The 15,854-nt window shown below is 44.4% G+C and overlaps 1 protein-coding gene across 1 annotated transcript; it reads right to left on the bottom strand.

Moving 5' to 3' along the window:
- Window positions 1-9,225: 9,225 nt before the first annotated feature.
- LOC103562614 (disintegrin and metalloproteinase domain-containing protein 21-like) lies at window positions 9,226-11,807 on the bottom strand. Its single transcript, XM_008537735.2, has one exon. It carries the CDS (start codon window positions 11,671-11,673, stop codon window positions 9,448-9,450), a length of 2,226 nt encoding a protein of 741 aa, XP_008535957.2. The 5' UTR covers window positions 11,674-11,807; the 3' UTR covers window positions 9,226-9,447.
- Between the last annotated feature and the right edge of the window lie 4,047 nt (window positions 11,808-15,854).

The following is a 15,854-nucleotide window of genomic DNA, read 5'->3' as shown; positions in this document are numbered from 1 at the left end:
CAGGTTGCTGGTCTCTCTGTGAAAGGAGCTCGTGCACACAAGTTGTTTTTGTGGCTGCTGCCCAGGAACACACCCCTTGATCACATGCCACAGTGGCCTGCAGGGCTCGTGATTGCAAGACCCAGAGAACTGTAGTAAAAACGAACAGTTCTTAACTGGATAAACCTCCAGAGTTCAGCCAGAGGCAGCAATCAGAAATATCCAATTCCTGGGCTGGCACAGTGGCGCAGTGGCTAAGTGCGCACCTTCCACTTTGGTGGCCTGGGGTTTGCCAGTTCGGGTCCTGGGTGCAGACATGGCACCGCTTGGTAAGCCATGCTGTGGTAGGCGTCCCACATGTAAAGTAGAGGAAGATGGGCACGGATGTTAGCTCAGGGCCAGTCTTCCTCAGCAAAAAGAGGAGGAGTGGCAGCAGTTAACTTAGGGCTAATCTTCCTCAAGGAAAAAAAAGAAATATCCAACTCCTAGTTCTTCCATGAGAGAGTCCTGCCATCAATGATGGCCTAAGTATGCCACGCTGGTCCTGTAAGATTAGCACCATACAGCCTGGGTATGTAGTGGGCCATACCATCCCAATTTGTGTAAGTTCACACTATGGTGTTCACACTGTGATGAAACAATCTCATGACGCATGGCTCTGAATGCATCCCTGTTGTTAAGTGACTCATAAACTTATTCACCCATATTCACCATATTCACCATATTCACTCATATTCACCATATTTACTCATATTCACCCATATTCACCATATTCAGCCATATTCACCATATTCACCCATATTCACCATATTCAGCCATATTCACCCATATTCACCATATTCACTCATATTCACCATATTCACCCATATTCACCATATTCACCCATATTCACCATATTCACCCATATTCCCCCATATTAACCATAGTCAACCATATTCACCAATAACAAACATCTAGGGGCTGGTTGCAGCCATTTCCAGACACCAGCGAGGCTGGCACACTACTTCTTGATGCTCTCCCTCTGCCCCACCAGGGTTCCTGGTTCTCTGTGAAAGGAGCTTGTGCACACATCTGGCACTGTGTTTAGTGCAGGCTTGCACCCAGAGGACACATTCCTGGAGAGCCTGGCTCTGGTGGCCAGCAGGGCTTGTTTGCACATCCCAGAGGACTGTAGCAAACAAAAGAACAGTTCCTCACCAGCTATGGCCCCAAGGCTCAACACCAAGGCAACAATCAGAAACAACCATCTTCCAGTCTTTCCTGTAAGAGGCGTAATTTCAAATCTTCAAGACTGCAGCCTGAGGCGCAGGCTTCTAACTTAACACACATGTAGGGGTTTACTACAATCCTCTCCAGAGACCAGCAAGCCTGGCCAATGCCGTCTTTGAGCTCTCCCTCTGCTCTGCTACAGATCACCACTCTCTCCCTGAAAGGAGCTTATGCACATGTTGACTCCCCAGCGTTTGTGGCTGCTGCCAAGGAGACACACCCCTTAGACACCTGGCTCTGCTGGCTGGCAGGGCATGCATTCACCAGCCCCGATGGATTTTAACAAATAAATTGTTTTAACTCTCAGTCTAGAGCTCACGCAGGGGGATCAAACAGAAAGGACCATCTCCCAGTCTTCCCCTGTGAGATCTACTTTCATACCTCAAATACTGCTGTCTGAGGGTATGGCTTTCAGGCAGCCTGAAAGAAGGTGCAGATTGAGATCCACTCCTCTGGGACACTGACAGGTCTCAGCACACCCACAACTACTGGGAGTCACTAAGAACAAAACAGGCAGCTTGGAGAATCACAAAGGTTTTAGAGTCAATCAAGAACTGGGACAGAATTGAACGATAAGATTCATCTCCTGCAAGAGAACACTCCTTAAAGACGGAGAGAGGTGGCTTTTTGCCCAAAGCAGAGAAACCAACACAGAAAGTCAAGGAAATAATGAAACTAAGGAAAATGATCTAAACAGAAAAAAAGGATACAATTCCAGAAACACAAGAATTTAAAACTGGAGATAAGTGATTTACCTGATAGAGGTTTCAAAGTACTGATCATAAAGATACTCACGGAGGTCATAAAAATGCATGAAAATGTGAGAATTTCAACAAAGAAATCACATATATAAGAAAGTACCAAACAGAAATCCCAGAGGTGAGGAATACAATAACCAGCAAAAAATTCAGTAAAGGGATTGAACAGTAGACTAGCTAAAGCCAAAGAAAGGATCAGTGAACTCATAGACAGCCAGTGGAATTCACCCATTAGAGGAGGAAAAAAAGAGTGAAGAGTGAAGATAGCTAGAGAGGCTTATGAGACACCATCAAGCAGACCAATAGTCACATTACATGTGTCCCAGTGGGTGAAAGTGGAAGAAAACTTATTTGAAGAAATATTGGCTGAAAACTTTGCTAATCCAAAAAAAGAAACAGGCACCGAGATCCAAGAAACCAGAGAATTCCAATTAAGAGAAATCTAAAGAGATGTACACCAAAGTACATTGTAATTAAATTGCCAAAATTTAAAGACAAAGAGAGAAGCTGACAGGTGGCAAGAGAAAAATAACTTGTTATGTACAAGGAAACCCCAATAAGAGAATCAGCAGATTCTTCTGCAGAAAATTTGCAGGTCTGAAGGGCTGGCCTGGTATATTTAAAGTGCTGAAAGAAAAAAAAATCTGTCAACCAAGATGACTGTAGCCTTCAAGGTTGCCATTCAGAAGTGAAAGACAGAGAAGAGCTGTGCAGACAAGCAAAGCTGAAGGAGCTCATCACCACCAGACTTGCCTTGCAGAGAATGTCAAAGAAATTTCTTCAAGAGGAAATGAAAGGGTCCTAATTAGTAACAAGAAAGCATATGAATGTATAAATCTCCCTGGTAAAGAAAAACTCACAGGAAAATCAGAATATCCTATGCTGAAATGATGGTGGATAAGTTACCTATAAATCTAGTGTGAAGTTAGTAGACAAAAGTACTAAAAATAACCACAACTATATAATTTAATACTGAATACATGAGGTGAAAATGTATAAATTGTGACATCGAAAAGATAAGACATAGGAGGGAGAGTTAAAATGTAGAGCTTTAGGATGCATTTCAACTTGAACTGTTATCAGCTTCAAATAGACTGTTACACATATAATCTCTTTTATAAAAGCCTCATGATATTTACAAATGAATAACCTATAGTCAAGGCACAAAAGAGAAAGACAAAGGAATCTAAGGATACCACTACAGAAAATCATCAAAACACAAGGGAGGAGGTTAAGAGGAGAACAGAGGAACAAAGCAATTACAGAAGAGTGAAATGGAATAGTAAGTCCATGCCTATCGATAGTTACCTCCCATGTAAATGGGCTGAATTCTCCCATCAAAAGACATATAGAGGCTGAATGGATGAATAAAACAAGACTCAAATGCATGGTGCCTATAAGAGACTCTCTTCAGCTTGAAATACACAGACAGATTGAAAGTGAAGAAATGAAAAAATATATTCTATGCTAAAGGAAACCAAATGAAAGTAGGGGTAGCTATACCTGTGTAAATTAAAATACAGTTAAAGACAAAGACAAAAATAGTCAAAACACGTCATTCTACACTGATGAAGCGGTCAATCCAACATGAGGGTATAATATTGGCAAATGCATATGCACCCAACATAGGAAAACATAAATATATGAAGCACATAATTCTTGTCAATTTTACATGGAACATTCTCCAAGACAGATAATGTATGAAATCACAAAACAAGTCTTAATTTTAAGCCATTGAGATCACATCAAGCATCTTTTCCAACTACAGTGCTATGAAACTACAAATCAGTGATAAGAGGAAACATGTAAAATTCACAATATTTGGAGATTAATAACATGCTCCTGAAAAACCAGTAAGTCAAATAAGAAAGCAAAAGAGAAATCAAAAACTATCTACAGACAAATGAAAAATGGAAACACAGCATATCAAAACTTAATTGGATGCAGCCAAACCAGTTCTAAGTGGGAAGTCCATAGCGATAAAAGCCTACCTTAAGAAAAAAAAAAGTTCTCAAGGAAAATAACCTAATTTTATACCATAAGGAACTAGAGAAATGTGAACAAACTAACCACAAAGTTAGTAGAAGGAAGGAAATAACAAGCTTAAAATGGAAATAAAGGAAATAGAGACAGAAAAGGACAATGGAAAAGATCAAGGAGATAAAAGCTATTTTTTTGGAAATTTAAACAAAACAGACAAACCTTTAGCTAGACTCACCAAGAGAAAAAGAGAGAGGATATACAAAAGATCTTGAGAGACTACTATGAACACTTGTGCACCAACAGACTGGAAACTGAGAAAAAACAGATAAATTCCTAGAAACATAGATCTACTACGGTTAAACCATGAAAAAATAGAAAATCTGAACAGACCAAAAATGTGGGAGGAGATTGAATCAGTAATGAAAAACCTTCCAACAAACAAAATTGTGGGACCAGATGGCTTCACTGGTAAATTCCACCAAACACTTAAAGAAGAATGAACATAATTTTTCTTGAATTCTTCCCAAAAATAGAAGAGGGAACAATTTTAACTAATTTTACAAAACTAGCATTACTCTGGTGCCAAAACCACAGGGAGCAATAAACGTGAAAAGAAAAGTGCAGGCCAATATCCCCGATGAACACAGTTGCAAATACCCTCAACAAAATAACCAAGCCAAATTCAGAAATACAGTAAAAGGATCCTACACCGTGATCCAGTGGGATTACTCTGGGGGACACGTGTGGGCTCAGCAGCCACAAAGCAATCCATGGGATGCCCCACATCGACAAATTGAAGTATAAAAAGCATACCATCATCTCAATAGAGGCAAAAAAAGCATTTGACAAATTCAATACCCACCCATAATAAACACTCAACAAACGGGCTGCAGATGGAACATCCCTCAACATAATCAAAGCATCTATAGCAAACCCACAGCTAACATCACACTCAGCAGGGAAAAGCGGGGAGCGTTTCACCGCAGATGAGGGACAAGACAAGAGTGCCCACTCTCCCCAGTTTTATTCTGCATGCTATGGAAGTCCTGGTCAGAGCAATTAGGCAAGAAAAGGAAATAAAACACATCCAAATCACAAAGGAAGAAGGGAAGCCGTCTTGTTTGCACATGGGATGATCTTGGATATAGACACTCTAAAGACGACCAAAAACCTGTTATAACTAGTGAGAAGATTCAGTAAAGTCACAGGATACGAAATGAACTTGCTAAAATCAGGTGCATGTCTATATACACTAACAAAACACTATCGGGGATGGCCCATGACCTAGTGGGTAAGTTCAGCTTGAACTGTTTCAGTCGCCCAGGCTTGGTTCCCATGTGCGGACCTACACCACTCATCAGTGGCCACACTGTGTTTGCCACCCACAAGCTAAATACAGGATGGTTGGCACAGAGGTTGGCTCAAGGCAGACATTCCTCAAGCAAAAAGAGGAAATTTGGCCACAGATGTTAGCTCAGGGTGAATCTTTCTCAGAAACAAAAAAAAGTAAAAGAAAATTAAACCAGTATCAGAAAGAAAACAATACTCATACAATTGCATCAAAAAGAACAAAATACCTAGGAATAAATTTAACCAAGCTGCTGAAAGATCTATATACTGAAAGCAATAATACACTGATGAAGAAACAAATAAACAGAAACGTATTTTGTGCTCATGAAAGGGAAGAATCAATATTGTTCAAATGTACGTACTATCCAAAGCAATCTACAATTTCAGGGCAATTCTTATGAAAATTGTAATGGAATTTCTCACAGAGCTAGAACAAATAATCCTCAACTTTGCAAAGAAGCACAAAAGACCCCAGAGAGACACAGCAGTCATGACAAAGAAGAACAAAGGCAGAGGCCTCCCAATCTCTGATTTCAAACTACATTGCAAAGCCATGGTGATTAAGACAATGTGATATTGGCATGAAAAGACACACACATACCAATGGAACAGAGTGGAGAGCTCAGAAATAAGCTTTCACATATAAAGACAAATATCTTTGACAAGGGAGCCACAAACGCTCAATGGGGAAAGTAGAGTCCCTTCAACATATGCTGTTGGAATAACTGGATAAACAAACGTAGAAAGATAAAACTTGACCCCCATCTGACGTCACTTCTAAAAATTAAATCAGAAAAGATTAAAGACTTCCACAAAATACCTGATACTGTAGAACTCCTAGACAAAACAGAAGGAAGAAGCTCCTGGATAGTTGTCTTGACAATGACTTTTTAAATATGACACAAAATGCACAATCCACAAAAGCAAAAAACAACACGTGGGACGACATCAGTTTAAAAGCTTCTGAACAGAAACAGAGACAATCGACAGTACGAAAAGTCCATCTATGGACTAGGAAACACTATTTGCACACCATATATCAGATTGGGAGTTAATATCCAAAATCTATGACGAGCTCATACAGGTCACTCACAAGAATAAAACCAGATCTGATTTAAAAAGTGCACATAGGAACTTTATAAAAGTTTTCAAAGAGGACAACCGTAAGACCAGAGGTACACGAAAACGTGCTCAATATCACTCATCATCAGGGACGTGCAGATCACAACTACAAGGAGACATCACCTCGCACCTGTTAGAATGGCTGTTATCAAGAAGACAAGAGATGGCAAGCGTCAGCTACGACGTGGAGAAAGGGAAGCCCTTGTGCACTTTTGGTGGAGATGTAAATTGGAGCAGCCACTCTGGCAAACAGTATGAAGGTTCCTGAAGAAATGAAAAATGGAAATACCATACGATCCAGTGATCCCACTGCTGAGCATATAGCTAAAGGAAAAGAAAACAGGATCTCACAGAGATATGTGCACGCCGACATTGCTTGTATCATTGTTCACAGTAGCCAATACATGGCGACAACCTAAGGGTTTATCAACAGACGAGTGGATAAAGAAGACGTGGTGTGCACACATACACACACACACACACACACACACACATATGTGTGTGTGTACGCATTCAATGGAAAATTTTCCACCATGTACAGGAAGGAAATCCTGACAGATCTTGAGCGCATTGCTCTGAGTGAGATAAGTCAGTTGGAGAAAGAAAACAGATACTGTGCAACATCACTCTCATGTGGAATCTAAAACAGTGGAACGTGTGAAAACAGAGAGTAGAGCCGTGGTAGCCCAGGGCAGGAGGATGACGGAATTGGAGAAACGTTGTCTAAGGGCGGAAACTTGACGCTAGGAGCTCAATGAGTCTGGAGAGCCGATGCACAGCATAGTGCCTGTGGTCGACGACAGTGCATCGTGAGCTTGAATGATGCTGAGGGGCTAGATCTTCATTGTTATCACCACAAAGAAGAAATGACAGCTATGTGACCTGATGGACACACTATCTCAGGGTACAGGGTGATCGTATTGCAACCTCTAAAAGGAAGAAATGAACACACTGTACATTTTAAACTGACACATATTGTCTGCCGATTACACTGGAAAATAAATAGAATTTTCTAAGGATGTATTTAGCAAAGAAAAAAATCAACTTACGCCTAGCTTCCTGTAGTCTGTGGAGCAATTTAGGACAATCATTGGACTCTATGTCCTCTGAAGGGGAAGTGGCCCAGACTCTCCCCTGGGCCCCTGGAAGTCTACGCCCTCTGAATGAGAGAAAACTGTGAACGGAGCACCCTCACACACACTGGACCCAACCTCACATTGACTCCGTCCCTCATCAGAGCACAGAGATCTGCTCTGCTCTGATTGGGGGGGCTCAGTGGGGTCAGTCCTCTCGGCAGGACAGTCACATTCCCGAGAACCTCCACAGTTCTTCACACCCCGTCTCTGGACTTCCGTCACAAACTATTAGCCATGCCAGGAGACATGACGTGATGACCAAAAGTCTGAAAAGGAAAAGAGAAACAGACAATAGAAAGAGAGGCCTAGGGGATCAGGACTTGGTGCTCATCTGACACGGAGCCTGAAATGACAAGGAGCTTGAGGGAGAGGCGAGATGAGCCCTGGAAGGCACACCCTCCAGGCCCCAAGGAGAGGTCTGCCTGTGGGAGGGTGCAGGCGGAAGATTGACAAACGTTGTGGAGGGGGAGGTGCTGCATAAAGGAAGGCATTGACGTTCAAAGGACGTGGAAGTAGGTGGGCATGTAATTCTTCTCATCCCTCACTTAAATTTCCCATTTATATCCAACTACAAGATAATGGAATACACTGAGAGGACACCAAAATGGGCCCGAGTACCCAAAACAGAGATTGAATGTTGGAAATTAGGAGGAGGTTCAATCATAGGATGGCAAACTGTAGGTGGTGAAAAAAGGATGGATTTTCAAAACACTGTCTATGGAAGCGACCCAGTTTTAACCACACACATTTAGGAAAACACTGGAGACAAGTGTTAAAACAGACTAAAAGTGTTTTTCGGTGCATGATGTGGGAAGTATAAGGCATTAAGGTGGTGGGAGATTTTGGCTTTTAAATTCTGCATCATGGCCCTGTATTGCATGGGGAAAAAGCCAATATAATTTCAATGTCAATTTGCAACAACTTTTAAAATGTTTGACATGCATTTTCTTTTTTATTAATTTTGCGTTACCTCATAAAATAACAGTTGACTGAAAATTACTCAGCCATGAGGTAGACTGGTTTTCCACTCCCACAGGCCTGTTGTAAAGACCCGTGTCTGTCATTCGCCATGACCCACTCAGCTCACAGTCCCTCTGCAGGCACTGAAATGCAGAGGCGAGAAGGGAGGGGGAGCTAACATTCACAGGCTCCCTCGGAGTGCCGGTGTCCTTGGCAGGCACTTCTCCTAAGGTTCTGATGGGATGTCACTGAATGCAGCATTCAGCATCGTGGCCTGAGTGCCCGTCTCAGGGATATTTGCTCTCTAGACCATCCCAGTTCATGTTAGGTCAGAAGTGAACCCAATGCCTCTCGCCCCACAACCACAGCCACCCCAGTCTGGGGCAGGCAGTGTCGGTCGGGAGAGGCCCTCAATTGCCCTGAACCCACTTCGGGTTTAGAGGAGAGATTACCAGAGGATGAGGAAAACCTCAGTGCTCAAGAGCAGTCTTTTGGAGATGTGTCACAAATACGCCCCTGAAGGAGCCTGTGGCAACTTTCCCTGCCAGTGGGACCAGCAACCTCAGGTCAAGACCCAGCTGCTGACTCAGGTCTCCTTTCCTGGCCAGAGGCTAGGGCTCAGCCTGGGCTCTTAGAGGCTAACGCAAAATGTAGAGGACACCAGCATGTGCTTTTTTAAGATTTATTTCAGAGTGCTGGTCAGTGACCTACCAGGGAGACCTGGCATGAGAATGCTGACACCTCTCGCTCCACCCATGATGTGTCGGGGGACCCCTGTGTCTCCTGCAGACTTCTGGGAATGTGGGCTCCGGCTTTGCCAACTCTTTACTGATTTTTTCACACATGTTCCTTGTCTATTGCCTACAGTCGCACAGGGGTGGGAGGCTGATTTATCGTTTAGTTTCACCAACTGTCACTTCCTTTACTTCAGTGACCTTGACAGTTCTTACATTTGTGGCCACGCCAAAGAGGAGTGCGGCTATTAAGGCATAAATGCGGGCAAAGAGCACTCTCAGGTACACCACTGGCCACAGGCTGGCTGTCACCTTCCGCTGTTTTCTTGGAGGGGGTCCGCTGTCAACGCTCCCTCCTGCCCCTTTCTGTAAGCACCTTGGAGGTTCCCACCCTTCATGGCAATGGCAATGCCTCAGATTGTTGCAGACTCCTCTCAGATTGCATTTCTCAGGGGTACAGTCATAATTCATTGCCTCGATAGAACCATTGCAGTAGCTATTTTGACAGTATCTTCCAGAATCACAGAGGCTACCATCTCTCACAGGACCCACATCTGTTGTTCCGGTCCCACGGTGTGAACCCACCCCGAAGCACAAGTGATCTAAGATAAGAGACTGATGGAAGGCGACGTGTTCCTGCAGCTGCGGAAGGTGCGTGACGTTGATGCACTGCAGCCTTCCACACAGAATATCCGCGTTCGCACAGGACCCAAATCTGTACGTCATTTCGGCTCTTCTGCAGTGTCCAAATCGATTGGCTCTTTTATTTATTTCATAGCAGCTCCTTGGAGCATTCACAGCCTTTCCCCCAAAGATTTCTTTGCAGTGAATGCTGCGGTCAGTGCAATTTCCACGGTAGCAGTAGCCATCTTCAGTACATGGAGTTCCATCTTGCATATAAACGTTGTTAGGGCATTTTGAGCTTAACCCTCGGCAGTACTCGGGAAGATCACATATATTTTGGATTGGTCTGCAAAGCGTCCCAACAGGGGAGAAGGTGCAGTTTGTACAGCATCTGCCTGTGTCACAGGCGCTTCCAGTCGTAAAGCGACAGTTGCTATTGCAGCATGGGCTGCTGTAACACTGCTTGAAGGAGCCGCAGTCACACTGCTCCGTTTCTTCCACTACATGGTTTCCACAACGATCTTGTGTCAGGCTTTTATTTAAATACACCCTTTGGGTGAAGAACACACATAGGGATACATCGTTACCAAGTATGTGCTGGGTATGCAGAAAGGAACAGTTACTGAAGGCATCCGTCATCACAGGGTATCTGTACATGATGCACGTGGTCCTTCTCTGGCAAACACAAGTGGATTCATCGAAATACAGACCAAACGATCTCCCTATCTGTTGAGATGCTATGATAGCCAGCAATAAATAGTGTCTTCCTAGAGCACCCAGCATGATAAGATTTTGAGCCTTGCACATGGAATATATGCCTGGACTAAACTGAAGTTCATGAGGCCCGTCACGTTTCACGATTAGGCTTGAATGTGGACTCATAGCTCTATACAGCGTGTTAGAAAAATAGTTATAAAAAGCACTGCCTGGCACCCTATGGTCATTCATGTCAGCTGGATCTCTCTGGTCAAAAATAACTATGGCAGTAAGAAACATACCAAGATCAAGACCTCTCCAGATTGAATCAATTATAGTACTTAGATGTATCAGAAAGGTTGCACATTTGGATACATTGTTGTACACACGGTACATCCTGTTGGAAGTCATTACAAGGGCTTTTATTGATCCATAGTGGGATGCAAAGACCCTAGAGGAGAGCCTGGGCTCTGCACTGGCATTTGCCTGAGAGAACAGGGGGTCCCTATCCTCCTTGTATCCCAGTCTATATGCAGGTCCTGTGGCGTTGGTGTCGGCCACTATCTGAGAAACAATGTGTTCAAACCTTTGGGAATCCTTGAGTGGTTTGATTTCATAGGCAAGGTCATCCAACTTCATGATGCCTTCGATACCCCCGTAGCACGTCTCCACGGTGACCACGGAAAGAGGAATCTCCTCCAGGTAGCCAAGGTAATAACAGTCTTGAGGGATGAAGGGGGAGTCCACCTGTAAGGCTCCTTGGTCATCCTGAGTCATCAGCAGCAGATGTCTAGGCACAAACAGTTTCTTGCGCCGCATGTGGATAACGTGTCTCTGGCCCCCAAAACGCAGGCTGTAGGAGACCCACCCTGGCATCTGCACGCCTTTGCCGCTCTGCAACTCCTTCCTGGGAATCACCACCTCGGAGGAGATGTAGCGCCACGAGGGACGGCCTTTAGAACACTGGCCTGGAGCCAGCACTGCCCAGAGCCCAAGCAGCAGGAGGGGCGTCCTCAGGGTCACCTGGGTCTCTGCCAGCCTCATGGTCCTGCTCAGGGACATCTGTCAATGAGGGTGGATAAAGGGACGATCCTCAGGGAAGCCAGGTCTCAACCGTCTGCTGTGGCCACTTCCCACCACAGAGAGAGACACTGACCGTGAACAAAGGACAGCCTCAGACTGCCAGCACCCTACCCCTGGGTGGGTCACCTGAAGGAGTTAGGTCACAGTCGCCGGGTGTGGCGGTGGGTGGGCCTGGGCATGAATGCAGCAGGGGTTCGTGTGGCAGAGCGGGGAGGGCTGCGTCCCTGATTGTTAACACGGAAAGGAGATGGGAGAAGGAAGCAGAGGCGTGTCCCTGTTCAACATGTTCAAAGTACCCTCTGGCTGTTTGAATCCATGATGTGCAATCAGAACAATTAACTTCTCTACCACCTCTGTCCTGCGCTGCCTCGGGTCCCTTTCTGTGGATTGCTCTTTCCCCTCGTTGTAAAGTACCACTTCTTCCTACTTCTTTGGCAGGTGGAGGTAGACACTGTTAATTTTACCTTTATAGGTGTTGAAAGGATTTTAATTTTATCATTACACGTGTCTTTCTCTGGTTTGCAGGGAAGGTACGTGGGAACCGTCTGATCCTTCGGGTTGCAGCTTCCGGGCTTTGATTGGGCTTCCTGCGTCAGCACTGAGAGTGGGCTTGGTATTTCCCCAGTGCTCCATGGGATGGGACAGACTCCCACGGCTCTCCTTGTTCCCAGGGGTCCTGTCTGACCTGACGCTGCGGGAGTCGGGCCCAGGACTGGTGAAGCCCTCGCAGACCCTCTCCCTCACCTGCACTGTCTCCGGGGACCCTGTCACCAGCAGTTACTACTGGAATCGGATCCGTCAGCGTCCTGAGAAAGGGTGAGTGTCTGTCACAGTTTATCCTTCAATGAGACACACGATTCATTTGAAGGCATACAGATAGACCACGGCACAGCCACCTGACCAACAACCCCTCTTAAAGGGTTACTCATCAATACTCCTGTCCCCAAATGTTAATAAACTATTGAAAATCCCAATTTATGTTAGTTGAATCTACAGAAGGGCCACTGTAGGACTCACCAATGCCACAAGGCACAGCGCCGCTCAAAGCATACAGCTCTAAGCTTCTGGAGACACCTTCGCCAGCTCTGCCATGACCCAGGTGGAGCCGGCATCAGGCAAGGACCCCCAGTGAGTGGCGATCGACATGGACGCTGGTAGCCCATGTGTTCCCAGATCTTCTCAGAACGATTCGTCTTCTCTGTGGACAGTTCTGTGAGCACAGCCTATCTACAGATCGATGGGCTGAGGTCTGAGGACATGGCCAAATATTACTCTGGGAGAAACAGTGTGAAAATCCATGTCCTGAGTGTCAGAAACCCTGAGGGAGAAGGCGGCTCTGCCAGGCTGAGGCAGTGACAGGAACAATGTGGTGCACCCTTTCTCTGGCTAAGTATATCCTTGCAAGAACCTTCACTAACTATTCTGGCTTCTCCACCTCAGCCCAAGACTGAACCATCTGGACGGGGAGAGGGCACCTGTGCAGAAGACACGAGGAAGGTGGGGGCCCCAGAGCTGTCTCAACTTCCTCCTCAGACCTGGATCCTGGGGCTCCTTCCCTGGTGCAGCTGCCAGCTAGACAATTAGCCCCATCTCTCTCCATGGCCAGTGAGATTTGACTCAGTGCTTTCTGTGTGAATGAAACTTGCTAATTTGTCAGAAGACAGCATCAGCTCTTCACTCTGTGGGATCCTTGGATCTGTGCAGGAGTTGGGCTACTTAATGCCCCTTCTCTAGATTGCATACGAATAACCTAATGCCCTCGAGGATAAAAATATTCATAAAATTATTTAAAAAATACTCCTCTCTCAACCCTATGTATTCTGTTCCCCCTTAGCAAAGGGATCTTTCAATGACTATGTCTAGTGGATAAATAGATAGATGCGCAGGGAGAGGGGAGGCAGATTCAGTTCAATTAATGAAAATGACAAGTACTAATAGAACTTTGGGGTTGAGCTCTGAGATGACATAGATGTTAATAACGTCGAGGAAAATAATCGAGGTAATGAGGTTTGTAAAGTTTCATCTATGTATTTCCTTTATTCATTGCAAATTATAATGAGAATTTCTGAAAAGAAGGGCAGCAAAGTTTGGGTAACTCTTCAGAGGATTAAAGGGAGTGACCTGAAAGAGGTGGACAGACGATGGACACAGGGAGGGCGCCTGGTAGGCAGAAGGGTCTCTGAGCACAACATTGAAGGGGCCATAAATATCAGAATAGAGGGATCATGGTCCCGATCGAGGGCAGGGCTCTCGTCCCTGAGCATCCCAGAGCCCAGGACACACCAGGATGGGACCTTGAATTCACCAGGAAGGGGAAACAGCAAAAGCCTGGAGTTGAGCCAGGGGCTGGTCTGCAGTGGGTGCTCAGGAGCCTCGGGGCATATTTAAAAGGAGGCTTGGGAGTGAGGGGTTTCCTGTTGGGGTCTCAAATTCCTATTTCTGTGACCAAATGTATGCTTAGATGTCTTCTGTATATTTTCCTGCCTGAGTCCCAATTCTCCTTATACCATCAGACTCTGAGAAAATGGGTCAGTATTCCTCTGCCATCATCAATTCAATAATTGGAAGACGCTGAGTTACACAGATGTGTAATCCCTTTCCTTACTTGATCTGTTCTCCACCTGAAGGTGTGATTCTTTCTGATGTACGTCATTAGGTTTTTTGGATGTATTCTATGGGTTGTTTTAAGGAAGATGTGGGAGAAAGCCTTAGACAAAATTATACAAAATTTTACAGCTCAAATGACATTTCTTCTAGCCTGCCTATGCTGAAGATGTAGTTATTCAGATTAAATTAAAGTCATAGGCACTTACCCAAAGGGAATAGGAGTTTAGAAGGACTATCCTTTGTTGTAGAATTATGTATATACCAAAGGTGGCATCAAAGTATTATTTTAAGTATGAAAATATGCATTTTAATTACTAGCAACTGTGGATATTTTAATTTTTTGAGTGTGTGACGATGATGTCTATGTTGCTAATCCCCTCTAACGCCTTTTAAATAATCTATAAAATTATCTATCGATCTATCGATCGATCTATCGATCTATCGATCGATCTATCTATCATCTATTTGGAGTCTCCTCGTCTAGCTCAGCATTTATGTTATCGGCACATGTTCTTCAGGACTATGATCATTATCTCTGCAATGTTTAATTATACCCCTAATATCAGATCCCTACAGCTTCCAGCTTAGTCACTCCATTGTGTTTCCAGATGGTTATATGAATATGAACTCTATGCATAAGTTACTGATGATCTCTGCTGTACCAACAGAAAAGCTATAAACTTTCTATAAAACAATTACCACTACCCTCAGTAAACACCTCCTGACTGAGGTAGATTTCTCAGGGAAGGGGAGGAGCCCTCCCACCGTAGGAATCATTTCTGTAGACAACATAAGGCTATCCTTGCCTTGGTGTCTGTGTACTTGAGGACGTAGGCACCTATTCCAGTCTTCATAGACTGATTTCCACAAGCAAAGCCCTTCACCACTGAAGCATCCAAAATCAGAGGTGTCCCAGTCTTCCTCTGCTTTGGAGACAGTTGTACAGATCAAAGTAAGATCAAAGTTCTGAAATTAAAAGAAATCTGATTTAGGAAGGACTGGCCTCTAGTCATTGCTACATTTACACCAACACTGACATCAAAATATTATTTCACTATGAAATTATATTTGTAGCAATTGTTAATTTATATTGTATTCAATCATTTTCTTAAATTTGTGAAGCTGTACACACAAAAGGTTGACACCTTTTAATATCTATTTGAAAGACGCACAAGATTAAAAAAAAATAGTGATTTACTCACGTGGTCCAACACGGATTCTTAGGGCCAGAAAAGTGAGCCTGCCTTTGACCTCTTTCCACCTCAACTTCATATAGAAAGTGCTCTCCCATTAAGATCAACATGCCTTGTGGGTTCAATGAAGACACACCAACAAGGGCCCCAGAAGGACCAGGGTTCTGACCTCGGTCCCTCCCCATTAACAAGGACTGGGCTCCCCACATGCAAATTTCTCCTCAAGGTCTAGGGTAAAATCAACTCTTCAGCTGTGGGAGCTCACATATCTCTCCTCAGACAGAATTGAGGTCTCGAGGGAAGGCAGAGCTGTGGTCTAGAAGAAGATGAGATTGTTTGGTCTTCTCTTTTGCTTGGTGG

This window comes from Equus przewalskii, chromosome 25, assembly GCF_037783145.1.
Source record: "Equus przewalskii isolate Varuska chromosome 25, EquPr2, whole genome shotgun sequence".
Lineage (NCBI taxonomy): Eukaryota > Metazoa > Chordata > Mammalia > Perissodactyla > Equidae > Equus > Equus przewalskii.
The sequence above is the reverse complement of the archived record's forward strand: the minus strand, read 5'-3'. Positions and strand labels throughout refer to the sequence as shown.

Coding starts and splice junctions, on each gene's coding strand:
- LOC103562614 (XM_008537735.2), bottom strand. CDS start 11,673: ATGTCCCTGAGCAGGACCATGAGGCTGGCAGAGACCCAGGTGACCCTG.